The following is a 26,595-nucleotide window of genomic DNA, read 5'->3' on the forward strand; positions in this document are numbered from 1 at the left end:
TAAATTTGTCATTGTTTTTCAATTACAAAGAGGTCACTTGAATAATAGTTTGATGACATTATAATTTTTACTATCAGTTTTGCAATAATAATTTAAACCAATGGCAAATTTGCAATTTGTATAGACGTGTCTACATTTTCAAATATATAAAAGTTATTTACGGCCAAAGACAATACCAAGAAGAAAAACGTTTATCCCTCTGTTAAGAAAACCCTTAATTTTTACTAATTCTTAGAAAAATTACTAGTGAAGAAAATGATTATAGTGTGCCCTTATTAACGCTCTTGGTTATTTATAGACACCAACTCTATTTGCATATCTCTATACTGATTGACAGTAACTTTTAAAATAAAGTTTAGACGCCACTGCCCAAATGTTACCTGATTTTCACATGAACTAATTCAATTTCTCTAAGCCAAATTAGCCCTAAACACTACTATGAATTTTATAGGACGGATGGTCAAAGCATTGGACACAGAAATCGAAAAATAACGTTATATTAGAACGGATGGAGAAGCAGATGGTTTAGGTGGTGTTTAGATTGAGAAAATTTTTAGAAAAAATGTCACGTCAAATGTTTGACCGGATGTCGAAAGGGGTTTTCGGACACGAATGAAAAAACGAATTTCACGGCTAGCCTAGATACCGTGAGACGAATCTTTTGAGCCTAGTTAATCCGTAATTAGTATATGTTGGTTACTGTAGCATTTATGGCTAATCATAGACTAATTGGGCTTAAAAGATTCATCACAAGATTTCTTTCGTAACTGTGCAATTAGTTTTTTGATTCATCTATGTTTAATGCTTTATTTAGATGTCCAAAGATTCGATGTGATGTTTTTGGAAAAAAATTTAGAAACTACTCAAGGCCTTACTAGGGGAATTCAACGAGATAAATTTGACAGTCAACCAAAGCGATCAGTTGCACAGTTATCCACGCCAACACCACCGGAAATAACCGCCCATTAAACAAACCGCAAGCGTCCAGCCACCCCACCATTATCCTCTCCCTCTCTCTCTCTCTCTCGCTCGTCGCCCTCGTAGCGTAGACGACGACGCCTCCCCTCCCCATCATCCCCTCCCCCCGCTAGTATCTCTATTTCAACCAACGCCCATGTCCCCTCTCGCCATTCCAATTCGATCTCCACCAGCACGATCGCACCACAAGCAAACCGCGAGCCCCCAAAGCAACCCCATTTTTTTCCTTTCCCCCGTCCAAGATTCCTGATTCTTGATTCTTGATTCGCGTGAGAGGCGGGGGCATGAGGTCGTCGGCGGCGGCGGCGGCGGCGGAGGACGACCAGTCGTCGAGGGTGATGTACGAGCTGTGCGCGCTGCTGCTGACCGTGCTCCGGTCGTCGCCGGAGGAAGGGGGCGCGGGGCGGGCGGCGTGGCCGCGGCAGGTGACGGCGGCGGGGCTGGCGTCGATGCTGCTGGGGGCGTCGGTGGCGCTGATGCTGTGCGGGTCGGTGACCTTCATGCTGGGGTTCTTCCTCATGCCCTGGGTCGTCGCCCTCGCCTGCGTCTTCCTCTTCGTGGGGTTCGTCACCAACCTGTCCGGGATCGGGAGGGCCATCCTCTGGCCCGCCGGTGCCTCCTCCTCCTCCTCCTCCTCGCCGAAGGTGGCCTCCACATGTACGTGATCTTGCCCGTTTGGGCGGCCAAAAGCGCTTATCTTTTACATGTTCGGGTTAGTCAAGATTGGGAGTTTCACCATGGATTCAGGCGTAATTGGGTGTAAATGTGATAATTGGTGGCGTTTCTTAGGTTTAGCTGAGCTAAAAATGCGCCCCTTTGCTTAAATTATGCCCAACGGTGAAGCGTCTGTCAGATTTCGGGTGCTTTTCTGAATGTTAGAAAGTTGTGTGTTGCTTCTGGATTCAGGTTGTGATTTTTCAGATTACTCTGTCGATTAAGTCCAGGAGGACATCATTCCAATCAATGTGCGCAGCAAAGGGTCACAATTGGTAGTTTGTAGGTGGCCCAGATAAACTCTTGATGAAAAGTTTTAGATCTCCAGTAGACATAGAAACGTTAGCTATTGCTTCAATTTGATAATCGAAGTGACTAAATTTTGCCACCGAGCACCGACCATATGAAATTGAAAGGGGAAAGGAGCTGTAAACATATGAGGTCAAAAAGGGCCATATAATGATGCAATGGGCGCCTGAGTGCTTCAGTGCTTGTTAAGCTGGAGACCAGAAAGCAAAAGTTTATTTCTTTGCTCATTTGATGGGAAACAAGCTGAGGTTCTTAGGAAGAAAGGAGTTTTGAGAGGAATAAAATGTAAGTAGTGACAATCACGAATACCTTTCTTAGATTCTTCGGAAGAAAAGAATAGCCTAGTTTAGCTTGACTTAGCGCATTTGTTTCACTTTTCAGGATTTCACTGTCAATTCATCTAGAAAATTTGAGATAGCTAATTTATCTTTGAAATTGGGTACTGCTTTCCAAGGGTGTCATACAGGTGAAGCTGAACCTCAATTACCCCGCCACCCTTTATATGTTCTATCATAGTATTGAACATTCATCGCAAATAAAAGAGCATAGTACATCAGTTTTTCTGTGGTAAATCAAGATGTGCTATTACAACCTAAAAACAGTTCATAGATTATTCCTGTGCAATTTTTTTCCATGTTCCTATTGCCTGTAAAAAGTGCTGCCTATATCACTAGTGTCATCACTATCAATGCTTTTAAGATTTCTTGTCTTTATTGCATTCATGATTATCCATTGTTATCATATAACAAGAGCTTTGGATTGTCATCTTCTTGTGCAGGGTATATATTTTCCAAGCCTCCATTCATGCAGATGTGAAGTTGAATAAGAAGTAGGTTCTCAATTTCTCATGGAGGTGTATAGAAGAACCGGAGTTTGGGCAGCAGTATGCCATCCTATGTTTTCCTTCCTGGACAACTTTTTACCATGTAACGCGGCAACAAGCTTAGATGGGTTTATATATTATAATTAGGATGACACGCTTTAACAGAAAACTTTGTACATACGGAAAGAACGGTTTGGTTTTACTACTACATGGATCTTATAATTGTTTCAGAATTGGAGAGCTCTTTTTCTTCAAGTTTGTATCTTGCTTTTGCTCAACTGGCATTGTCTGATTGTCTCCAAATCTTATGGAGCTGCACTGTTGCCTCTGTTTTGGGAACCACAGGATTCTTCTTGATTCATGTCAGAATTAGACTATTTGTTATCGATTCCAGCATCCTGGGCATGTTTCTGGCACTGGATTCTTGTTAGGCCAGTAAGATATCTGAAAGTTCTGTTATCTTCTGATTTGTGGATCTGAAAATGGTTATTTGATTGCTACTGGCAACCGTCTATTCAAGGAGGCGTTGAGTAGGTCCCAAGATGGCCCGGCCCGTGTTCATACAACATCAAGAAAGGCTGGGTTAGTTAGGTCAAAAGTATGGGTCATGAAAGCAAGAGGAGAGCAACCCCAGGAAGCAATGGCCATTGGTGCCCTACCACAAGAAAGCTCAACCAGTTTCAGTTTCTGAACCTGCACGTACCCTATCATCATCGTCAGGCAAGCGGCTGCTAACGTCAGATTTGCGCATGTTGTTGCTTTCCTCGTCTACTTTGGCCTTGTTTAGTTTCCAATTTTTTTTCAAAAACATCACATCGAATTTTTGGACACCTAAATAAAGTATTAAATATAGATGAACCAAAAAACTAATTGCACAGTTATGAAAGAAATCTTGAGACGAATCTTTTAAGCCTAATTAGTCTATGATTAGCCATAAGTGCTACAGCAACCAATATGTGCTAATGACGGATTAATTAGGCTCAAAAGATTCGTCTCGCGGTTTCCAGGCTAGCCGTGAAATTCGTTTTTTCATTCATGTCCGAAAACCCTTTCTGACATTCGATCAAACATTTGACGTGACATTTCTTCCAAAAATTTTCTCAATCTAAATACCCCCTTTATTCTTAGAGCAAGTTCAATAGTATAGCCAACTACTTGCTCCAATTTATCTATTGTCAATTCATACAATAGGTACCTACAAAACATTAATATATGGTCCTACATGTCATACACGCACTATGTCTTGGAGTTCGTGCTACAGCTGGCTACAAATTAGTAGCCCACCTCTCTTCTCTCTCCCCTCTTATCTCTTTAAAATATACTTATAGCTGACTTATAGCCTGCTATTGTACCTGCTCTTAGGCCCGGTTAGTTCCCAAATTTTTTTGGAGAGATGTCACATCGATGCGTACGGTTACACATTTAAAGTATTAAATATAGTCTAATTATAAAATAAATTTCAGATTCTGTCTAGAAACTACGAGACCAATCTTTTAAGTGGAATTAATCTATCATTAGCACATGTTGGTTACTGTATCACTTATAACTAATCATTCACTAATTAGGCTAAAAGATTAATCTCACGATTTCCCCATAACTATGTAATTAGTTTTAATTTTCATCAATATTTAATGTTTTATTTAAGTGTCTAAAGATTCGATGTGATGTTTTTTGAAATAATTTTGGAAAGTAAACAGGGCCTTACTTACTTATCAGATGCAAACATAATTTTAAATGTTAAGACTTTAAATTTTCAAGGCTGACTTAGGTTCGATTTAGACTTTTTTTTCTTCTAATATATTTTTCAGTTTTGACTTTTAAACCAATGAATACAGACCGATAACAGAATTACAAAAGTGCAAAAATTCTTACCTTAAACTGATATAATTTGGATATACGACCCAGTTCCAGTTGCTACAACTTACAAATGTTGCAGAGTGCAGTATTCAAACTACGTGTTGAAAGCTGTGCAGTCTCTTCTGATCTCTCCATGCTTGCCGGCCTTCACTCCGACCCTGCCCAGCTTCACCATGGCCTCCTTGAACGCCTCGAAGAAGAGCGTCTGGTTCTTGGCGAAGCTCGTGACCGCCGGCCGCGATGCGGCGTCGGCGTAGAGCTCCTGGTCGGAGGTGAACAGGCCCAGGCCGCCGGCGAGGTTGGCGTAGTAGGTGTTGTCGAAGGCGGTCGGGGTGATCGGGTCCATGTTGACGGCGATGGTCGCCGCCACGTCGTGCGGGCACGCCGCCATCAGCTGCCGCGCGTACGCCGGGTCGTAGGACGCGTCGACGCCGCCGCGCCCGTACAGCCGGCCGGCGAAGCGCGTGCAGTGCGCGAACCCGACGGTGTGCGCGCCCGAGAGCGCCACCATGTCGAGCACCGTGAGGTTGCTCTTGGCGAACATCGCGGCGAGCTCCCTGACGCGCATGTCCGGACCCGGCAGCCTGCCGGCGACGCTGCCGGACTTGGAGACGAGGCCGTCTAGCCGGCCGAGCTCGACGGTCCAGTGTGGGCCCGACGACTGCAAACGCGCCACTGCCATTGTTAGAAGCCGTGACCTCGCACGGTGTGTGCCAGGAGGAGGGTGATTACCATGGCGACGACGTCCCTGGCGGCGATGGCGAGGATGTCGGCGCAGGAGACCACGCCGGGGCACTTCTTCTCGACCGCCGCCTTGGCGCGCACCACCGTGTCGAAGCCGTCGCCGGCGAGGGACAAGTTATCCGGCGAGTCCTTCTCGGCGTCGTTGCCCCGCGACGCGATCATCACTGACGCGTCACATCCCTATCAAAAGACATGGTCACTCTCACATTTTTACTTCTGTTTCTGTTTGTATTTGTTTCTGTTTGTATTTATAAGCTAAAATTTAAATTTTAGTATTAAAGTAAATTTAATTTAGTTTTTTCATTATAGGTTATTTTACCGCCGATCACTGATAACACGGATATAAAAATTTTATTTATAGGTTGTTTTTTTAATTATATCGTTTGTTTTTCTCTGAAAAGTCAAATAATCGTCTTAATAATTTAAACGTGCCAATTAAAAACTCAACTTAATCTAAACAATTGCAAAACCGACAAAAAAAATTTCAACTCTTAGAGCACAAAATCATCTTGGAATACGAGGAAAGAAAAACTACAAAAACCACCCAAATAAATGTTAGGAGGGTTTTTGCAGTATTCCCTACTAGTAACGATGACGTGGATGGGTACGGCGACGGATACGACGACGGATACGACGACGTGGCGGCTGGCTTGCCAGCAGGGACGCAGGAAGCATCCGTCGCGAGCATTTGATTAGGCAGGCCAGTTGACAGAAAAGGTCGTGCAGTCACATGGAAGAAGCGACGAGTGCGTGATTTGGAGCTAATCCAGTTGCCATTTCGTACCATTAATCTACTGCTAATCTCTCGTTATCTCATCTAGTCATCTCTCTTTCTCCCCCTTCTCCTCCGGAGACTAATAGACCAAAATTTGACCATGATCTATGATGCAATTAAATGCAGGCTAATTCTGAGCTGAATGAGCTTGAATGAAGGATGCAATCATGCAAATGCCAAATGCAGCTAAACTAGCCATACCAAATTCGACTGAGAGAATCAAGAAAGTTATAAAACCAAAATTTTTCGCTTTATGCTTAGAGGGGCTTTTAATATTTTGTCAATCTTTACCACACCCACTTAATCTCTATCACGGAGTGACAAAAGATTTGCCACTCACTGGTTAAAAGTGGCAAATAGTTAAATTTCTCATGTTTAGAAGCTAAAATTTAATTTTTTTGACCCCAAATTTAGCACTGATTTTAGAGTTTTTTATCGTATTTTATTTTTTAACTGATGCTCAAAATCACTGTAAAAACATATATATATATATATATATATATATATATATATATATATATATATATATATATATAAAAGTTTTTTTTAAAAAAAAACAAAAATATGATGCAACTCTGAAACTTTGACAGTTGACACCTTCAAGTCCGCTCTGAAATCTGAATCAAGAACACGAGGTTGGTTTGGTTTGAATTTGATGGCGTCGCTCGCGGCTCACCTCGACGAAGCAGTCGTGGAAGAAGAGGCGGAGCGTGGCCGGGACGGTGACGAAGGTCTCCTTCACCTTCCTGGCCACCGCCGACCGCACGATGGCCTCGACGCCGGGGCACGTCGACCGGTAGTGGTCCGGCGACAGCCTCGCCTCGCCGCCGGGCGCCGCCGCCATTGCCGCCACCAGCACCAGCGCCATCGCCGCCGCAGCGACGCCGCACAGGCTACCGCACCTCCTCCTCCTACCACCTCGCTCCATGGAGCTCTCAAGCTCCTCGCTTGCCAATGGCGATGGAGATGCACTGCGCTAGTGGTTGGAGGAGCGAAGGGAAGAGGAAGAGACAGGAATGGTGGGGGTACAGTGGTGGGCACCGGCGATAGTGAAAGAGGGGGAGAGGGTTTTGTTTGATGCTAATCATTAATTAAATTGCAAGATGGTGTAGTTAATTGCTTAGGATCCTTGGAGGAATATGAAACAAAAAACACGATTTTGCTACGAGTGCAAATGTAAAATCGAGGTTGCAAACCACGTGAAGAAACCTTTTGATTGGACCGTAGAAAAAAAAACAGCATGAGATTAGATCTCAAGTTAAAATTTCTCCAAAACTTGCATGCATATATATATATATATATATGAGGTATTCTATAAAATTTTCATAGGATTTAATCATTTGTTTCAAAAATCCATATAGGAAAAAAATTCCATAAGATTAGAATCCAACAAAAATCCTGTTTTTTCTTCAAATCAAGGAACTTGATTTATCTAAAGAAGAGATGATGACACCATCACTATACAAATTTGGCGAGTTTTTGATTTGTAAAAACTAGAGTTAAAACAAACATACAATAACATTTAGATGACCTTTTCAGCGTCAGATTCAGAGAATGATAGCGAAGCCATATAATCATCATTGCATAAAGGTGCTTATTGAGCTTAATTACAGCATCGTGAACTGCAGATGAACAGTATATTAGTGTTCTGGTGGAGCTCCCCCACCCATGAAAAGGTTTCACAGGGGTAGAGCTTGTTCAAAGAACAAGTGCTGGTGCCTGCTTTCGTTTATCTGCAATGCAAACTTTACAAAGCAGTACACTGTACACTGTACACTGTACACTGTACAGTACTCCAGGCTACTCTACTGAATTACTGACAATTTCAAGAATGCAAGTTATCATCCATGATGTTGATACGTGTCACGGACGGCTGCTAAGTTTGGGTCACAGATTCCTTCACTCGATTGTCAGTGACTCCATGTACCAATCATACTGGACATTGAAATGCAATTTCCAAAGTTGTTATGCTTATCAGCACGAGCAGTAGTGCCAATCATTATTTGCGAAATCATTATCCATAACACGGGAAAAGTCTAGTCATGAAAAGAATTTAGGACCGCGAGACTGCACATGGCTTCCAACTGTATCCTAATCAGATAACAAACCAGTTGGTATCATCTCTTTGGATTTGGTATCATCTGAGCTATTTGTAACTCCAGACAGCAAAATACAGCCATAATACAGAAAAATAATCCAGACTCATCAAAGGGTTCTCCCAAAAAAGATGGATTTCTGAATACGTGATACACATGTTAATGTAGAAAGGTTGGGCTCCTTTCGTTCAAATCATTTTTATGGTTCAGAACACTCATGAGCTGAAATTTTGGGTTCTTAATTCTTTGTCAGAAAAAAAAGTTCTTGCCTCATTTTTTTTCCAAGGCCATTAGGACCCAGCATGCAAGTGCAGATAGATATAAGACGCTGAATTGGATCTGATGGGGCGGCAAGTTACTGACGCACAATACTGCAACAATTGAATTACAAAATTCTAGACAGAAATGCTAAATACGTGAACAGGATGCAACAGATCTTGCAAACACATAATGCGGTATTGGAATACACAGTTTGGGTTGGTGAGTATAAGGAGACCTACTACAGAGAATTAGACCCTTGATGTTCCCAGTTTCCGCTCAAAGAGGCGACGTAGTAAGTAAACCTGCACAACGCTGGCTGCAATAAGAGCAGCTGATTCAAATAGTGCCTTGTGAACTGCCCTTCTGCCCATGTTCTCGTTTACTGCATCAGATAAAAAATATGGGTTGCAGTATTAGCAATAATGCATGTTTATCAGATAATGCAAAATTTGCTTTTGACAAAACATGAGGTTTACAGAAAACACAAGATGGTACGCATTCTCATGTTGTTCATCAATTTAGCACATAAAAATATTTCTGAATTTCAAGATGTTTGGTTATGTGGTATGTCCGGCGATCTGGTCCAAGGCTTAAAAGGAGCTCCTAAGGCAGGACAGTTTGTTGGCAGTACAGAAAGAGAAAAGTTAAGCATTTGCCACAACTCATAAGTGGTATTTATATGGAGCAATTTTACGGTACTTGAGTAAGTAACGAGAGATACTGTAAATTTTGATACCTACTATTACTTTCTTAAGAACTGTAAAATTGCTCTTATATATGATAAGAGGAAAACTAGAGACCATACATATTACAATCTCAAAACACTATTATTTGGAGATAGAGAAATAGGGGGAACATACATATTGCTTGGCGGTCCGTTTGGGCCTCCAACCAGTGCTGTTCAAACTGAATGTTGTAGAGGGCTTCATCCAACTTTGCAATTTGCTCGAACAAGGTGCCAAAATGTTCTATATGTTTCAAGAATAAAGGAATCAACCGCATGCCCCCTGTTAGACAAGTGTAACGAAACCACTAAAACTCTTACCATCTTTGGCATGTTGGTCAAAATATGAAAAATGACCAACAAGTACATCAAAGTCTACAGTTTCATGGTATGGAGATTTATTGGTGAAGCAGAAGCGGTGAACTCCTCGCTTATGAACTATGAACTCAAATTTATCAGTAATCTTGTCACGGGAATCATGGATTTGATTACCATTGGGATCCTTAACCTGCCACATATCGAAGTTGAATCAGTTTTGTATATGACATGACTGGAAAGTTTGAAGGAATCATGCAAGCATTAAACAAAACATGACAATGACTAGGCAGCTATTGTTCCTTACTTGCAGCGAAGGCAATAGAGTTGCAGAGTATTTACATGTCGGATAGTGGGACAAAAGAAAAACAAAACAAAAAAAGAAAACTAAGACCATACCACAAGATCCACGCCGTCCTTAGTAAAATGCCATGGCGTATCTGCCTTGATCACAACAAAGGATACATGAACTGTATCCCCTTCATAATCAACATTATGAGAGAAGCACTCTTCCCTATCAATCACAAAGCGAATAGCCACAGCAGGGCGCAAGAAGGTCAAGATACATAGGACCAACAGATACCCCAATCTCAAACTAACCCCCTCCATGGTCCTGCTGCAATAAACACAAAGTGATAGAATTTAGATGGTATCAACATAGAATTAGAGAACTAGTACCAAATAGCTAAACTTAGCATTTCTACTGAAAGTAATGAGGATTAAGGCTATTAAGAACATACAACTTCAATCTCCCAAATTCACACATTATAGTTCAAGGCTTCAAGTTCAAAGCAGGTGGTAGCTAGTGTGGAGTATTCAAGAAATAGCTCACTGACTCACTCCTTATGACAATGCAGAAACAGGATACAATCATACAAAGGTAGATTTACTGTACAAAGTAAAACATTATCAATGCACAAAGTACCCCACAAAAAGGTAGATATACTGTAAAATTCCTACATCACTGAAAAAGTACGAACTTTGCCACGATGGCTGAGCGGCTGACGACCTAACTGCTGCAGGCTACAGATGCATCAAGGGCTCAAACCTCCCCGTGGAATTGGGGGGCATAAGAAGAGCAATGGAAAACAAGGAGCCGAGCATCCCCGCCAGATCTAGAGTACCCCCCACACATGAACCCACGCGCAATGCCCTTGACCCCCACCATCCACGGCACCGAAGAGAAAACAAAAATCGATACACAGGCATCACAAATCGGAGCCACACCCACAAGCGGCGGATTCTACACCGGAAAGAGGTCGAAATCGGGAGGGAGGATGGATCGAGCTCACCTTGGGGTTTGGGGGCGGGGCACGAGTACGTGGAATCTCTCGCGATCTTGCCCTCGCGTCTCTTTGTTTGTTTGTTTTTTTTTTCTTCCCGGGGAATTTTCTTGTTTGCGAGATCGGAATTGGAGAGCACGGGAGCTTGTCTTTACGTTGGGTTAACGGCTTCGTTCTCTCGTGGGCTTTTCGGACTTTGTGCACGCGAAGTCTCTCCCTGGGCCCACCTGCCAGTGAGAAGATGGTTCAGTATTGTTTGCATGGCCCAACTGTTCAGTTTGGCTGGGCCTAATTTGAACTCTCTGATAGTACCAATACTTTGTTAAAAAAAATTAGATGCATATAAATGCACTTTTCAAAGTGCTAATGGATAAATAAGTTTACTGAGAAACCTATGCTAAGAATAACAGAAAGCTGATAAGGTTGATATTTGTCATTTGGCAGCTTAAAAGGCACCGACGATGATCCGGTGTCCATAATCAGGCCAACCTAATGTTTCTGCCTCTCTGAATAATTACTGAAAATCGCGATGCGCCAAAAGAATTTTCTTTGGTCTCTCTGCATCTAAGCCGTCGAACACTGAATAATTAATGAAATTTGTCGTGCATCATAAGACTTCCAATTGAACGGTAGCAAAATTGCGAGCTGAACATAGTAATGTTCAGCTAAGGCATCAAGAACAACTCTCTTTCCTCTCTTGATGAATATAGGCAGAGCTCCTGCAATTTCCCTCAAAAAAGAGAAGGCATCAATCAGCAACACAGCACAGATCCTGTAAAAACCAAACATTGTAAAGATCTGATATCCTGCATAGTTTCCCAGCATGGTCTTGTGAACAGAAAATATATGAAATAGACTTCAGAAAACCACAGCATTGTCGCACGGTGCTAAATAATGGGTTCCTCGTCAAAATCATTACACTGAATGAAACTACAGGGGGAGCTCAACAGAGGGCTAATATATATTTAGGTCATCCGCTGAGCAGCCTCCTTGGCGAGCAGCTTTTCCCTGGCCTTGGTCTTGGCCTGCGACTTGGAGCCCATGACACCGCCTCCCCATTTCTTCCTGACCTCGTCAAATTTGTCGTTGAAGTTCGCCTGGAGAGTAATGGTGCACAAAGTTAGAAATGAGAGGGTAACAAGCAGCACTTTATAGCATGATGACTCATGAGTGAACAGCAAGGGGTGTGGTGGTATCATACCTTGATGGCCTCCAAGATCTTGCTGAACTCAAGCTTGTCCTCATTCTTGACAGTGGTCAAGCACAGAACAGATGCAGTTTTCTTGTGAACAATCTACATACAATTATTTGCAAAGAATGAGCCCCTCTATCTACTAGCTTAGATAACATCAAACAAGATCACTTGATAGAGTCAAGAGAAAATATACCGATCCAAGACGTGCTTTGCCTTTAACGATGCAGTAAGGGACCTCCATCTTCCTGCAGAGGGCAGGGAGCCACACGACCAGCTCAATTGGATCAACATCATGAGCGATGACAACCAGCTGGGCCTTGCTCTGCACGAAAAGCACCCAAGATATCAGAACAGTGTTGCTTGATAGTTTATTCCCATAAATACGCCCCTTGATGAGTAACTAGCAAATAAATGGAAGTCAACAAGGATCTGTACCTGCTCAATAAGGTAAGTGACATGGTTAAGACCATACTTCACAACAATTGGTTTCTTTGCCTCAACGGTTTTCCCTTCAGCCTCAGCCTGGGCCCTCTTCAAAAGCCTCTCCTTCTTGGCAGCCTTGTCCTCAGGGCGGTACTTGAGAAGCATCTTAAACAGGTTGGTTGCTGCAGATAATGATTTACATTAGATATTTCTGGACATTTAATTCCTCTAGATGGCTCATGCAAACCAACAAAAGCTAAACCACAATACCACATGAAAGTTTCCTTGTTTCATTTTTGACATGGTAGCACAAAGTTGCAGAATCCCAATGCTACGAAATTAATAACAAGATCCTACTACATAACAATGGTGTTGAAGAGACAAAGTGTAATTTTAGGACTAATCATAGTGACAAACAAATGAACAAAAACATGATGGTTTGTCGGAACGACCAACACCATACACTGCAGTATGGCTTCAGTAGTCTGTCGCTGCCCTAGCGCTTTTACCTGACAGGTTTAACAGTCCATCCTACAATTTCAATTTCAACAAATAGCAACTATACTAACCAGAATATCAACACGGCAAACACTAATGTGTCAATGTTCGACTAGAACACCTCGCAGTAAACAAGACACTCATCTGCTAGACATCACTGTAATTATGTTCTTAACAACCTAACCAGATCGACCAGTTAGGTTAGATCGACTAGTTAGCATTCCACCTGCACTGTGACAAGAACTGAGATGTGTATATGTATACCGAGGTTCTTGTCGAGGGTGCGGGTGAACTGGTTGAGCGCCGGGGGCACCTTGAGGCGCTGCTTGAGGATGCGGCGCTGGCGCTGGATGCGCACGACCTTGGGCCACTTCACGAACCTGTGCAGGTCCTTCTTAGGCGGCAGCGCGCCGCCGATGCCGAACTGCTTCGGCCTCTTCTCGAACAGCGGGTTCGTCACCTTCTCCTGCACAATCCCAACCGAGCAAGAGAACACCCAATCAAAACCCCAAGCGCCCAAACAACGGAAGAACATGCGCAGATTCCAGGCGCTGCAGAGCATACCGGCTTCTTCCTCGCCGGCACAGGCGCCCTTCCGCCTCGCTTCGGGGCCTGCGAGATTTGCCATTCAAATTCTTAGCGCATCCCATGATTTACATACAAAGACAAGGCTACAAATCGACGCTGCGACTGCGAGATTGAGGGAAGAGAACCACCGCGAGGGCAACGGCCAGACGGCCGGAGCACGTACCATTTCGCCGGAGGGGAGGGTGGAGCTCGACGAGACGGCGAGGCGACGGCGGAGGAAGAGGAGGGGGGAGGTGGCGGCGAATGGAGGTGGGAAGCGAGGAGGTCATTTTATAAAGGAAGTGCCGGGGCGACGTGGACGCTTGTAGAGCGTCCGATACGGCTGGGTGAAAGCGCGGGGCTGTCTTGGCCGTCGATTTGCCCCCGGATTAGGGTTTAGGAGGGGGCCACATGGGCCGCGACCCTAAGGAAGAGACAAGTGGGCTGGTTAATGGGCCAAGCCGTGCGCGGAGCTCGGCCCATTAGTTTGGTAATTTTCTAGATAGCCCCCTCGAATACTTTGATATTGCGTGTTTGCCCTTCCGCTAACCCAACGCCATGGCGGACAGGCGGAGCGGCAACGTGGCGGAGCGAAGCGGCGGCGGCGGAACGGCGGTCGGCGGGAGAGCGAGCCACCGGACTTCACCGTGCGGCGCTTCCCAGGACCCCGCAGGTGATCTCTGTTCCTCTCCTAGCAGATCTCAGTCTAGTTGGTGGCGGTGGGGTTCACAGCGCGCTCCTGTTCATAGTACAATGTTGTGCGGTTTACTTTGGGGATTCCCATGGGTATGCACTTTGATGCATCGCGTTCCCTCTCAGAACACGGATTTATCGCATGTGAGGCTGTCAATCTAGTGGCCACTGTATATTTTGCTTAGTAGCGGAGGGAAGTTATAATCGTCTCGAATCATGGTTTTTGAAAGGAAACATCTGTTTCGAGTTGTAGCTTAGGAGTTGGGAATAAAGGTTTCAAGCAAGTATTGGTGAAGCAATAATACGAAATTCTGAAGAAAAAAAATTGTGCGCCTGGGAACCTGTCAGGACTACTGAATTTATAGCTTGATCGTATTTTTTTCTATCGGGTCGCTCTTTCCTATCTAGATTCATCCATTGATCAACATATATATTTTATATGTGTCTAAATATATTAGGTTGATACAAATCTAGGGAGGACTAGAATATTTTATAATGTGAAACAAAATTAATAACAAATATTGGACAGAGGCCAGTTTCAGAGTTGTATCCTTTTTGTGTTTCTTCACCGGAACTTCTGTAATTGCAATGCCTTCACGGAGCAGAAATTGTGGAACTGCAGTGTTGTTATGCCTAATTTGCATATGCTGTAAGTGTATGCAACCATGTAAAATACACTCTTCCTGAAAGTCGGCAACAATTGTCAACTTCAGGATCCATATTCTATGACATTCTGGTCGTGAGGCAAGTATTGGAAATAAGAATGAATTCAAGCTAAAGAATCAGAGTATCGTATCAAGAGTATATCTCGTGTGATTAGTGAACATTTCACTCAAACCTTGCTCAAGATCGCAGCAGCCCAGGAGCCTTTTTCTTTTGACTCGTGGAAGCGTCGTGCTCTGTCGTTTGATTGGCAGCTTTTTTTTGTGCCAATTGTCAGCCTCATTGTTTTGCTTCGGCTTATACTTATAAGCCAAAATTTGAATTTTCAACTTTGAATTTGGGATTGACTTTGGGGTTTTTTATCGTAGTTTATCTTTGGGCTTTTGCGTTTAGATCACCAAGAACATCTATATAAAAAAATTATTCACAAATTATTTTTCGTTACAAATATGTCGTTTGGTTTTTTCCATGATAAAGCCAAATGATGACCCCTGTATAATTTTCACTGACCTTTTCTCCCATTAAGATGGTTTCACTTGCTATCCCTGGCAGCCTGGCTTTACTTTTCTCTTCCAACACTTGATCCTTGAAAAGTATAAGCCTGAGTTGTTGGTTACAGCTTTTCGGATGATACTAGGGCTACCGAAACAATGTGGCCCCTGGCATTAGACTCTACAGATGTCAAGAGTACATAGAGCCTAGAAATTTTAAATTTCATGATACTGCCCTTTTAGTTATCTAAGTGCTCCAAAAGTTAGCGATGGATTATTAGTCACTATTTTGAGGCCATATTACATTGAGATTTCCACATTTGCAAAAATGTCCCATCAGTTCAGACACTTAAAACGCGTGGATTCAACTGATTATTTGCAAGTTTGGACTATAGGGACATCATCTGGCAATAGTAGGGTTTTTTTTTTCTTGAAGATCTTCAACCTTGATTCTCAGGCTTTTCTGTTACTCAGGACCCTGCGCCTGAAGCAATCCAATATTGTGGAATGAATAAGCTTATCCAGATTGCAGCAACTTAGCATGAACTGGCTCTGCAATTTTTTGACAAAATGCCCTGCAAGTGCCGGCGAAAATGATAAGATAGGTGCTGGTTCGGTAAGATGCTGATTGCTGAATACTGGGAGGCCCTCATGTCTGTCCAACCTTTCCATGTAGCAAGCCAAGCACCAGAAGGTATGTGCAGTGGTTCAGTAGTTTTGTCTTGAATTCAATCTTCTGTGCATACTTACATTCGAATGTAATATGATGTGACAGTACTGGTTCCTTGTCCATTATAGACCCATTTTTCTAACTGTCACCGTATTTCTGATAATTGCTATCTTGATTTGGTATTTGGTTTTCTATGCATCAAGATGTTATAATACTATATGTATTGAATAGTAGACTTCAAATAAACTGGCTAGAGAAACAATCAATACGTTCATGACAATTAACAAGTGAAGGCTGGGCGTTATGCCTTTCATCCAAGACAATTGGCAAGTGAAATGGACAAAAACTATGAACTTAGAAGCGTGAGATGCATTGAAATGTGCAACCTATCTATAGTTCGAAGCATCATTTCACCAGGGAATTTGTGTATATATCACTTGCATCAACAGTTGCTACAAAAAAATTCAGAGCTCAGCATCAGCTACTGCTACTACGCACTACTTGTTACAATGCTTATGATTTGCATTTGCATTAATTAATTGGGAATTGCTAAGCATCTGCTGGCTGAAATATTTTAGCTTATCAGCTGAATTTGTAGCCGTCCGATCTATTCTAAGATTCGTGCTCCTACTATCAGGCCCGCCTAGACTACTGGGATTTGACCCGTTTGTTAAATCCTTTATTCTCAACATATTTCGTCGATGATTATGTGAGACGTTACTCTGCTAGCTCCATAGTTCAGATTAGTGGATAGTAGTACAGGTTTTAGGGCAAGACCTGTTCCTTTTGTTCTCCAGTTTCTAGGTTTTAGGGATGGAATTAATGGATGATTTAGGTGATGGACTTTGGCATTTCCTTTCATGAATTTGTGTCCTTGATTAGAATGTTCTTTATACTTTTCAAGGCACTAAGTATTATTCTTTCCAGGATGTGGACATTTACTGAGGTCAGTGAGATTACCAAGCCAAGTTTTGTTAGTTCTGTCAGAAAACAGCATTTAGTGCTTTTTGGGTGATCACCAGTGAGCTTTACTTCTGTTATACACTAATATAATTTTGTTTTGTCTGAAAAAACAGCTACTAAAATAGAATCTATTAGTTTTTGTTTGTCATTGGAGGGTGCATGGACAGCTTTCTTTTGCCCGCTTCTTTTTGAAGGGGTGTGTGATCTGTTTACTTGAAGATGTTGGCACAACATGCGGATAGACATGCAGGTGCAGCTAATTTGTAATTGAGTTGCCTCCTTTTTTAGGATAGGAATCTGAAACAGACATACATTGAGTCATTTTCCATGGCTTCTCAGGTTTGTGGATGATTTCTTCTGTATTCTTTGTTTTGTGTTTTGTTAGCTAATACTTGGATTTATTAGTAGGTAGTAGTCTTAACAGTACCCAGTTCTATTATTTTTGTACCTAGTTGGATATAATTTTCAAAGTGCTAATGTAGAACTACCTACCTTAAGTTTTGTCTGAACTCTACGGTAATATGATAATACCGACTAGCTCAATTTTTTTATACATGTTTTGTCATCCAAATTAATTTGTTTTGTGAGAAATGTTTTGTCAACCAAAATAAATAGTTTTGTCATCCAAAATAGTTTGTATGAAAATGTACATATGTATATTTAATTAGAATAATTCTCAAATAGATTTTGTAAACAATACGTTGTGAACATGTTCATATTTTCGCGTTGTCCATATGATTGCCAAAGTAGGCCAGGATGGTTTTGACCCAGTTAGGTGAGAATTATTCTGCTATAACACTTTGTTTCTTCCACAGCCTCTTGTCGTTGTAATTCAATCTTTGTAAATTTGTTTATTCCCCATGTCTTGATAAATTGGCCGGCCCAGCAAAAAATTATTCTGCTATAACTAAGTAAATACTAGCATATACAAATCTTCTCTACCAGATTGTCATGAGGGAGGAACATCTATCCTCCAAATAGTGGTTATTCCACTAACTCATGGAGTAGTTAGAACAAATGATTTGGCATGTGTGGTACTTAATTCAAGGAGCTTACATTCTGAAGTGAAAAAACAAAAAGAATGTAGGAGCTTCAATTTTGAAGTGAACAATAAATAAAACGTAGGACTCACGTATACTTCTATGTATAATTGAAACACATCATATGTACTTCAGTTGTAGATTCTGAAACACAGATTGGAACCAACAGGAGGATGAAATGTAGAACAATACAGATTATGGGATTCAAGTAATCAAGAGAATGCCGAGGTAACACATTTTATTTCCTCTGTTTTGTATATATGTTTGGGCCTTAAATTTGTTGGTAATACTTTTTAGCAGAACGAATGTTACTGGATTTTTTTTAAGTTCTCGTGCAGAACTGATGAACATGTTGGGGGGTTAAGCCGGGTGTTTGTTGAGCTTTTTTAATAGACAAAACAGAAACATTATGAAGCCCATAATTGACCCAACAAGGCCGGGATACACGCGACTGCTCGTACATAAAATTCTAATCAAATACCGTGTGACGGGCAAATATGTGAGGGGCGTGGGCGCAGCCGAGGGGAGGCGTGGCATCCTGACACGTGGAAAATCGTACGGCTACAATTCCGGCTGAAAACATAAAAATTCTCAGCAGGCAATTGCATAGACAGTCCCTAATTAATTTAGGTGGATTTATCATCAGAACTACAAGCTCAGACAACTCGATGGAGAAGATCACAAGAACACCGCGCTGCGTCGTCCTACGATCGGCCGGCCGGGGACGAGCAGCCGGTAGGCGGAGTGCCCTCTGGCGAGGCCGCACCTCCTCGCCGCCGCCGTCTCGCCGGCCGCCGCCTCCTCCTCGATCTGCTCCAGCACCCTGACGAACACGGCGGCGTCGCACGGCAGCTACAGCGGCCCCGCCGCCGCGTACCCGAACGCCTCCTCCGCCTCCTCCAGCAGCGCCCGGAACAGCGGGTGGTTCACGCTCTCCGTCCGGACGACGAACCGCTGCCGCCGCGCGCCCACGTACACCGAGAAGCACCCCTCCGCCGGCCTCCTCCACGCCGGCGGCCGGCACCGGTCCAGCGTCTTCATGATCAGCCCCATCCGCCCTCTCTCCACCATTGCCACCTTCTTCTCAGCCATGCACGCTCTCAAGTACGTATACACAAAGCTTCCTCCTTGTTAGTTACTAGCTAGTGATTACAAAGTTGCCCATCAACAATTTGGTTTACACATGTAGTGAGAGGATTAGGCAAGAACATGTAGGAAGGTGAGAGGGAGTGGAGCTGAATTATATATAGATGAAGTTGGATCAAGACAGGGTCTTGGTCCAAAGGCCATTTTTTGGATTGGGGGCAGATGTCCATGGTTCATGCACAATTAATGATTTCATTTATAGAATTTAAGTACAATTAAAGATTGCATGTATAGAATTGATGTACAATTGAAGATAGCATATATTGAATTTAAGTATAACTGAAGATTGGATATATTTATATATATAGGATTTAAGTACAATTGAAGATTGGGTTATATAGAAGTTAAGTACATGGTACATGCATGTAGTGATATATACTAGTAGTTTATTTATTTAAGGTACGATTTGGCAGCACTGGAAGGTTAGGAGCTGGAGTTGCAAGTGTGCAGAGAGTGACGCTATGGCCGACTAGGAGAGGCCAGTTGCGTCATGTCTGTCAATAATGCATTAGATTTAGCCATAAACACCCCTTGACCTGTGTGCATGATTGTACTTGGTCTGGAGGTGTCGAACTCCTCAGCCACAAGGGTTGTTTAGCCTAACAACATCCTTGTTCTTTTTCTCACCCAATGCAACGCTCCAAATGGTCGGTTTTTTTGTTATGGATTCAGTCTTGCTCGCCTAGTCATTGTCAACTCTGCAGAATTTGACACCTCTACCCTGGATCTAAGAATATAAAAATCAAATGCATGTGTTATTGGTTGAGAATATTTGTGCAGATTAACAGAGCTAGATCTGTATGTGTTGCAACTGATTGCTGAATAGTTGAATCCATAAACTTTGAAATGCCATTGTTGCTAAGAGTTTTCAGGAACCAAATAACTATGAGCTCTTCATTTTACATGAAACAGACCTTATGTCATATCTTGTGTTTGCTTCCCCTTTTCCTTGTCAAATTGCAGTCGGTTAGAGACATATACGTACCTGTTCCTTCGTGCCGTATGCAAATTGGGTCATTACTCTGTTAGTACACGCAGACGAAGAATTTTTTCCCTTTTTCTTTTGAAACAAGTAATTTTCCGTGTTTTGTGTCTAGACTGAATCAGGCAAGGGAATCACCCAACTGACTATCTTCTACTAGTATCTATCAGCTACTCTCGATTTCAAAATAGTTGTCCAATTTATTTCTTTCAGTAATGCCCAGTTTAACCTGTTGTCAGCTGAGGAAATTACCAATAGTAGGTTAAGTCTGCATAGTGTAGTTAAGCAGCTGGAATATTATTGATCAGTGTAAATAATGCAAAAACTAACTTCAGCGGTGAAACATATAACACAATCTACTGAATAATTACTAAAAAGGAGGTACCACTACAATTACCACGTCCAGATATTCATCAGCTCAATGAATACTGTGGCAAGACCAATTACACGAGTGATGCAGAGATCATCACCTAGGCTACAATGTCACACAGTGCAACCTCTCTTGCTACTAAACATGAAGAATTCTAGGATTAATCTTGGCAAGAACGCTTAAAATCTCATGTCTTGGCAAGTTTTGGATTTGGCAGGTCTAAGGTTGAGATGACGCTGCTTCTTGGGAAGGCGGGAAGCGGTAGAACGGCGGCGGCGCCGACGTCACCGGCGCCGGCTGGTACAGCGGGAACGGCAAGAATGGCGGCCGAAGGAACGGCACCAGCCAGTCCGGCACGGGGAACGGCCACGGGAACGACACCGTCCCGCCGGCGCCGCCCGGCGAGGCTGGGAATGGGAGCCGGAACGGCGGCCAGAAGAGTGGCAAGAACGGCCAGAAGAAGAGTGACGAGCCGAACGCGCCGCCGGCTCCGGCGCCGGCGCCGTGGCAGAGGGCGCCGTCCCGGTTGGCGGGGCGGAAGTTGAGCGCGTTGAGGTTGAGGAAGCAGGCGTTGGTGGCGCGGGAGCGGAGGGCGATGTGCTGCGTGGAGCCCCGGAGTCCGGGGACGTTGCAGGCGGCGGAGGAGCTCCGGACGAGCGTGGCGCGGCACGCCGACCGGAGGTCGTGGCCCTCCCGGCACTCGAAGCCGTCGGCGGCCGGCACGTCGAGCTTGTACACGCCGTGCTGGTCCGTGGTGCGCTCGGCCTCCAGGGAGAGCTCCTCGGCCATGCTGGAGTTCACCTTGAAGTTGCACTGGATCAGCACCCTGGCTCCTGCACATCATCACCAAGAGCTTTCAGCATCTGAGCTCTTGTCAAAAATGCAAACAGTTCCATTTTTTTCAAGAAAGAGATGCGAGCAATTTCATAACTGGTAAGTTACTGAGTTTCAGTTCAAATTTAAGACTTAGGTTCAGGTTTCAGATTTAATCCAATGATGGCATCTTGTTCTTGTGAAATCTAAGCTTTAGTTTCGGTAGCTATGTAGAGTGGGAGCACAGGGGATGGGATTCAGTTCATGAAGTGGGACAATCTAGTGCATTGTACGTATATTTTTGACTGAAAGTGCATGATATACTTTGGCAGCTCAGAGACACAATGTTCTAATATCTCCAGACCAGATTCAAAAGGATAATGTAATTATGGAAACACATGTTGCTCAGGCAAAATTTCCAGCTTGAGGCAGCATTCTCATTTGCATTGCATCATGAGATTTAGGAGCACATGCTGCTCAAAGTAACTTATAGAAGTACATGCCATTGAACAAATACCAAAAAGTTTGAACTGGAACTCTTGAGTTTCTCGTGCAAATCTCAGAGACAATTAAAATTTTTGCTCTGGATTAACTGGATAATGGACAATAGCACACTTAAGAAGTTGAAGACCCCATGTAATTGCCACTTGTATATAACTCATGTATGAAGTTTTAAGTGGGCCTAAGAAGCTTCAGTTAGTGTGTGAGGCATCTTGTCTTTCATGGTAGCAATAGCATTAGCCAAAACTAAACTGAAATCACAATTTGGGACCAAGTAAATTGGCCAAACCAATAATAAATCCACAACAAGCCACAGACACACACATTTATGTGCAATTGTGCCTATATAATCTTTGTGCTGTCTCTATTAGCTTCACAGGGAATCAGTGTAAAAAGAAACTCTAAAAATTGTAAAAAGAAGTCTTATCAAGGTTGTCTATTACTTTTCACTTTGCAGTGGCATCTTCATAGGACAGAAAAAAAAATGGAATTAGTATTTCTAAGACATCCTACATGTAGTACTGCGCATTGAGCAAGGGATTTTTTACACATCTTGTAAATCTATCTCAAGAGAGAAACAAATAATAACCTGCTTTAAAGAACACACTGTGTTTACCTAGCAAGCATATTTCAGAGAAAACTAGTGATTGACCAGAGTGCAGAACGATACATTGATCAAAACCAACTCTAATGCTGCTGAAACTACTATTGTTACAGGTAGTACCATTTCTACTCACCCTTCAAGAAGAAGCTGTGCTTGGAGAAGGTATTGTTGGAGCAGGCGTCACAGTAGACAGAGCCAACCACAGTGATGTTGTTGGACAGGAACTTGGCCTCGGTGCCACTGAGCACCAGCAGCAGTGCCAAGAACACAGCAATGGCTGCTCCTGAGCTGGCCATTGCCGCCATGGAGATCAGCTGAGCTGCTAGCTTGGAAGGAAGAGGAGCAATGGAGATCAGATTGGAGGAAGAGATAGAGAGAGAGAGAAGGTGAGAGAGGGGCAGGACTGCTGGAGAGGAGGAAGCTTACATGCAACAGAACAAATGCATGTGAATCGGCTTGGACTGGTGTGGAGACATGGGAGAGAAGCTGGTCAAGCCCTAGCTTCTGCTGTGTGGTCTCATCTTTCTCCTTTTTTTCCCTTTTCTTATTACCTTTTAGTTTATAAAAATAAATTAAAAATTAAAAATGTGTGCATGTGATTTTGTTTCTGGGGCCTCATGGTCATAGGATTATCAAACTGTGCTTCAGTAGAGTAGTGCCTCTCCTGCAAGATCACTGGAGTACTCCTTGTTTCTGATTTGTTTGAACCACTTGTTCTACTGTGACTCTTGAGCTACTATGCTTCAAGCATAAATTAGTTTTAATTTGGTCTTGCTACTTTGCTAGCATCCATTTCAGTTATGCACATATTCACCTAGGAGTTTTTAAGAGAGAGTTTGCAAAAAAGTCAAAATTCTACTTATGTTTTGGGCCTAATGGGCTTGGACTTCCTGGGCCACAAAGTTCAGAGATGGGCTGAATCACCTTTGGATTGAATGTATGGAGACTAGAGGGAGTGATGGATCATGCTTTTTTTTTCTTTTTTTGAGAAATGGTGGATCATGGTTGGACAGAGATCCAATGACAAGGAGGAAATCAGGAAATGATACAGTCTCAACTTGCAACTATGCATAGGATACAAATTAATTTAATTAATTATCCCTTACCAATACATGCACACTTCTTTTTTCATGCGATAATTGCATAATTAATACAGACTCGAGAAACACACAAATGGAACACAAAGAAACAGCTGAAAGAAATTAATTAGGTAGTTGTGACATGACACTACGGGTACTTGTGTTAACCGTTAATTTTTGCCATTAACCCATGCTGGCCTCATGCATGATGACGTGGCATGCATGAACCAATCGGGGGAGGGCCACGTGTCAGACGGTCTTGATGGCGCCCTTGCGCGGTGTCCCGATCTCCTGCTCCATCTTGTGCAGCTCGGCCAGCACCGGCAGCGCGCTCGCCGGCAGCACCGCCACAGCGTGCGCGCCGGCGGCCGCCAGCTCCATCTCCAGCTCCTCCGCCAGCTGCTGCTGCTGCGCCGCCGCCGCCACGGGCGCCACCACGGTGCCATCGGCCGCCGCCGTCGTCGGCAGGATCAGCGCGCCGGCCGCCGTCTTGGGCTTCCGGTAGATGAAGTAGAGCGCCATCTGGACGCAGCCGAAGAAGAAGCCACCCACGTTCGGAAGCTGCACGCACACACGCAGATCATTCAGCGCACGACGAAAACCATGGCAATATGGCATGAACCGATGTACCCTAGCTAGTTGCTCGATCGCCTACCGTGACGTAGAGGTCATGGGTGAAGAGGCCGTAGAAGAACCACGCGACGGCGCTGAGCGTGAGGAAGAAGGAGAGCGAGAACGGCATGAACTCCGCGCTCTTCGTCTTGATCACCACCATCTGCAGTGCATCCATCTGTCGATCAGAATTCAACAAACAAAGCAAAGCAAAGCAAGCATATATAAAAGCAAGCACGCTAGGTGCGTGCAAGATCGGTGGTATGATATTACGATGACGCTCATGGGGGCGACGAAGACGGCCATGGAGAAGGCGAGGCAGACGGAGCCGAGGACGCGGACGCGGTGGGGCGGGGCGACGGCGGCGACGGTGAGGGCGAGGACGAGGGAGAAGGTGGCGACGTTGAGGAGAAGGAAGGAGGCGAGGGTGCGGAGGCGGGCGGGGCGGGGCGCGTAGAGGAGGTAGAGGAGGATGTAGGCGGACTCGACGACGCAGCCGAAGGCGTTGATGGTGAGCAGCGGGCTGGAGTTGGTCTTCACCAGCGCGTACAGGATCCACAGCGTGCAGCTGAAGAGCGCCACCACGTACGGCACCGAGCTGAACCCCTCCGTCGACTTCTTCCTGTACACCCTCACGAACGTCGGCCTGCATCCCATCCACCCATGCATGTTTATTATTAGGGTTTTTGCTTTGGGACACATTTCGGTGCATCGCTCGAAAAAACTGGATCCATCGATCGATTTTGTTAAAGGTTATATTCAAATCAAAAAACAACAAAGGAAATCAAATAAAGTAGCTTATGGAGAAGCGCAAATCTTGAAGCAGATCTAATGGGCAGAAAAGTATATTACAATTTTTTTAGCTATTGACAAATAGTAATTAAACCTATGTTTTTTTTGTTTTACCAAAAGCTTTGCACGTTGATATATTTATTAGACTAGTTAATTCAGGTGTCGGATAGATAAGGACAAAAATGTTAGACTAAGGCATCCTTTGGAACGGAGGTATTTCACGTGAAATTCTAGATGAAATGATCCTTTTTTTTCACGTGAAATTCTTGTGTTTAAAAGGAGCCCTAATTATGTATACTCACGTGGGTGCGAGGAACACCAGGAATGAGACGATGTTTCCTGTGGAGAAGAGAAAAGTGAATGGTTATATTTCGTGCAATGTATAAACAAAAACAAAACCATGATTGGGAGACTGGCATATGATGCTATGCTGACATATGAATGCATGAGATGCCTACCAAGAATCCCAAAGACAGAGGCCGACAGGTGATCCATTGAGAAGAGGAAGAGAGCCCTCCTGCTGCTGCTGCTGCTGCTGCTGCTTGTTCTTCTCCTTCTCAAAGAAAAGATAAATGCAATGCAGGAACCAAACACCTAGGTGGCTAAGTGTACGCTAGTAGCGGCAGTTTTCTGAAGTTCTGAAGAGGATGCACTGCTTCAGCTTGCCAATGTTTGTGTGCTTGGCCTTGTGGTAGAAGCCCTGTATATATAGTAGCAGAGCTTCTCTGTATTTTTCTACGTTCTGCCTAAGTGGTCCTCTGGGGTATTATTCTACCAGTAGCCAGAGATATTATTATGCTTGCCAAAGGCTTAGCTAACCTTTGCAATAACCTCAAGTCCTACTGAATACCTGAACATTGTCAGATAAATTTGCCAGTGATCTCTCCACTTAATTAAATTCAGAATGTGTGTAAGAGCTGGAGCATAGGAGAGCTAGACATATTCAGGTATAGTAATTAAGAGTGTGATCAATCATATCAGAGCGTGCAATCCATTTCCAGGGTCTTCTCCAGTTGCATCTCAGGATTCATGTTTTGTCAGTCCGTCAGATCATCAGGATCAGCATCAGAATCTGCACATGAATTACCTACATGGACCCCCCCCCCCCCCAAAACTATTGGAAGAGAGGAGTTAGTTTTGTTACTACTATACTGTACATTTTTATTGCAAAAGATGCATTACACAATGTACTAGTAGTAGTACTGCACATCCATGACCAGCACTGACAATAGAGATGCATGCATGCAGACAAACAGTAAGCACTATAGCAAAGTGGCTGGTGCAGTCAAGGTTAGGCCTTTTCCCTTTCGATCCAGTGATCAGTGCTCATATCTGAATTTCTGAACTGATCAGCATTCAGCAATTGCTGCATGACTGAATGCCATTTCCCATGCACACAAACAGTAAATGCAAGTATGTGGATGCATGGTACACCAAACACACACAGAGTCACAGACACACAACCTACTAACATAGTTATTACACCACAGATGCCCAAAGCTGACTAATTACCGGATGAAGTTAGGACACTCGTAATGCAACCCAAGGGGTAATTTCTATTTGTATTATTGCTATGTCATGTAAGTAATTTGGTGATATGACAGGTTATTTATT

General features: G+C 43.6%; 6 protein-coding genes and 1 pseudogene across 7 annotated transcripts; 1 reads left to right on the forward strand and 6 right to left on the reverse strand.

Moving 5' to 3' along the window:
- The first annotated feature begins 1,002 nt into the window (after positions 1 to 1,002).
- On the forward strand, positions 1,003 to 3,098 carry LOC102700647. Its single transcript, XM_040527888.1, has 2 exons — positions 1,003 to 1,635; positions 2,780 to 3,098. Exons 1-2 carry the CDS (start codon positions 1,263 to 1,265, stop codon positions 2,815 to 2,817), a joined length of 411 nt encoding a protein of 136 aa, XP_040383822.1. The 5' UTR covers positions 1,003 to 1,262; the 3' UTR covers positions 2,818 to 3,098.
- Positions 3,099 to 4,586: 1,488 nt separating this feature from the next.
- On the reverse strand, positions 4,587 to 7,238 carry LOC102700925 (peroxidase 55-like). The gene is made up of 3 exons (XM_040527670.1): positions 6,877 to 7,238; positions 5,414 to 5,605; positions 4,587 to 5,342 (listed from the first exon to the last, which is right to left on the reverse strand). The coding sequence occupies exons 1-3, from the start codon at positions 7,126 to 7,128 to the stop codon at positions 4,776 to 4,778; spliced, it is 1,011 nt and encodes a 336-aa protein (XP_040383604.1). The 5' UTR covers positions 7,129 to 7,238; the 3' UTR covers positions 4,587 to 4,775.
- A 1,278-nt stretch (positions 7,239 to 8,516) lies between these two features.
- On the reverse strand, positions 8,517 to 11,029 carry LOC102701200 (transmembrane emp24 domain-containing protein p24beta2-like). Of its 2 annotated transcripts, none has more exons than XM_006660755.3 (5): positions 10,889 to 11,029; positions 9,996 to 10,209; positions 9,603 to 9,789; positions 9,418 to 9,525; positions 8,517 to 8,939 (listed from the first exon to the last, which is right to left on the reverse strand). In XM_006660755.3, exons 2-5 carry the CDS (start codon positions 10,203 to 10,205, stop codon positions 8,806 to 8,808), a joined length of 639 nt encoding a protein of 212 aa, XP_006660818.1. In that variant the 5' UTR covers positions 10,206 to 10,209; positions 10,889 to 11,029; the 3' UTR covers positions 8,517 to 8,805. The 2 variants fall into 2 exon arrangements, with proteins under 2 accessions (XP_006660818.1, XP_006660817.1); XM_006660754.3 differs by having other exon boundaries at positions 9,996 to 10,212; positions 10,889 to 11,028.
- Positions 11,030 to 11,652: 623 nt separating this feature from the next.
- Positions 11,653 to 13,826, reverse strand: LOC102717929 (60S ribosomal protein L7a-2-like). Its single transcript, XM_015841202.1, has 7 exons — positions 13,747 to 13,826; positions 13,560 to 13,607; positions 13,260 to 13,461; positions 12,510 to 12,679; positions 12,268 to 12,396; positions 12,081 to 12,173; positions 11,653 to 11,976 (listed from the first exon to the last, which is right to left on the reverse strand). The coding sequence occupies exons 1-7, from the start codon at positions 13,747 to 13,749 to the stop codon at positions 11,845 to 11,847; spliced, it is 777 nt and encodes a 258-aa protein (XP_015696688.1). The 5' UTR covers positions 13,750 to 13,826; the 3' UTR covers positions 11,653 to 11,844.
- Positions 13,827 to 18,447: 4,621 nt separating this feature from the next.
- Positions 18,448 to 19,306, reverse strand: LOC102718208 (annotated as a pseudogene).
- A 1,151-nt stretch (positions 19,307 to 20,457) lies between these two features.
- Positions 20,458 to 23,027, reverse strand: LOC102701853. Its single transcript, XM_040527810.1, has 2 exons — positions 22,632 to 23,027; positions 20,458 to 21,413 (listed from the first exon to the last, which is right to left on the reverse strand). Exons 1-2 carry the CDS (start codon positions 22,801 to 22,803, stop codon positions 20,800 to 20,802), a joined length of 786 nt encoding a protein of 261 aa, XP_040383744.1. The 5' UTR covers positions 22,804 to 23,027; the 3' UTR covers positions 20,458 to 20,799.
- A 341-nt stretch (positions 23,028 to 23,368) lies between these two features.
- LOC102718488 (bidirectional sugar transporter SWEET11-like) lies at positions 23,369 to 25,641 on the reverse strand. Its single transcript, XM_040527809.1, has 5 exons — positions 25,440 to 25,641; positions 25,284 to 25,320; positions 24,463 to 24,835; positions 24,233 to 24,352; positions 23,369 to 24,138 (listed from the first exon to the last, which is right to left on the reverse strand). Exons 1-5 carry the CDS (start codon positions 25,474 to 25,476, stop codon positions 23,827 to 23,829), a joined length of 879 nt encoding a protein of 292 aa, XP_040383743.1. The 5' UTR covers positions 25,477 to 25,641; the 3' UTR covers positions 23,369 to 23,826.
- Positions 25,642 to 26,595: the final 954 nt, after the last annotated feature.

This window comes from Oryza brachyantha, chromosome 9 (assembly GCF_000231095.2).
Source record: "Oryza brachyantha chromosome 9, ObraRS2, whole genome shotgun sequence".
NCBI classification, from domain to species: Eukaryota; Viridiplantae; Streptophyta; class Magnoliopsida; order Poales; family Poaceae; genus Oryza; species Oryza brachyantha.

Bases quoted from the DNA above. Each gene is read 5' to 3' on its own strand.
- LOC102700925 (XM_040527670.1), bottom strand. From the start codon at position 7,128: ATGGAGCGAGGTGGTAGGAGGAGGAGGTGCGGTAGCCTGTGCGGCGTC. The intron at 5,606-6,876 runs GTGAGCCGCGAG...GTCTTTTGATAG, and splicing joins TCCACGACTGCTTCGTCGAG to GGATGTGACGCGTCAGTGAT. The intron at 5,343-5,413 runs GTAATCACCCTC...GCGCGTTTGCAG, and splicing joins CCAGGGACGTCGTCGCCATG to TCGTCGGGCCCACACTGGAC.
- LOC102718488 (XM_040527809.1), bottom strand. From the start codon at position 25,476: ATGGATCACCTGTCGGCCTCTGTCTTTGGGATTCTTG. The intron at 24,353-24,462 runs GTAATATCATAC...GATGCACTGCAG, and splicing joins TCGCCCCCATGAGCGTCATC to ATGGTGGTGATCAAGACGAA. The intron at 24,139-24,232 runs GTAGGCGATCGA...GTGTGCGTGCAG, and splicing joins CCCATGACCTCTACGTCACG to CTTCCGAACGTGGGTGGCTT.
- LOC102700647 (XM_040527888.1), top strand. From the start codon at position 1,263: ATGAGGTCGTCGGCGGCGGCGGCGGCGGCGGAGGACGACCAGTCGTCG. The intron at 1,636-2,779 runs GTACGTGATCTT...CTTCTTGTGCAG, and splicing joins GCCGAAGGTGGCCTCCACAT to GGTATATATTTTCCAAGCCT.
- LOC102717929 (XM_015841202.1), bottom strand. The intron at 12,397-12,509 runs GTACAGATCCTT...CTTTTCGTGCAG, and splicing joins TCACTTACCTTATTGAGCAG to AGCAAGGCCCAGCTGGTTGT. The intron at 11,977-12,080 runs GTATGATACCAC...ATTACTCTCCAG, and splicing joins AGATCTTGGAGGCCATCAAG to GCGAACTTCAACGACAAATT.
- LOC102701853 (XM_040527810.1), bottom strand. From the start codon at position 22,803: ATGGCGGCAATGGCCAGCTCAGGAGCAGCCATTGCTGTGTTCTTGGCA. The intron at 21,414-22,631 runs GTGAGTAGAAAT...GATGATGTGCAG, and splicing joins GCACAGCTTCTTCTTGAAGG to GAGCCAGGGTGCTGATCCAG.
- LOC102701200 (XM_006660755.3), bottom strand. From the start codon at position 10,205: ATGGAGGGGGTTAGTTTGAGATTGGGGTATCTGTTGGTCCTATGTATC. The intron at 9,790-9,995 runs GTATGGTCTTAG...GATATGTGGCAG, and splicing joins AGGACGGCGTGGATCTTGTG to GTTAAGGATCCCAATGGTAA. The intron at 8,940-9,417 runs GTATGTTCCCCC...TATCTGATGCAG, and splicing joins AACGGACCGCCAAGCAATAT to TAAACGAGAACATGGGCAGA.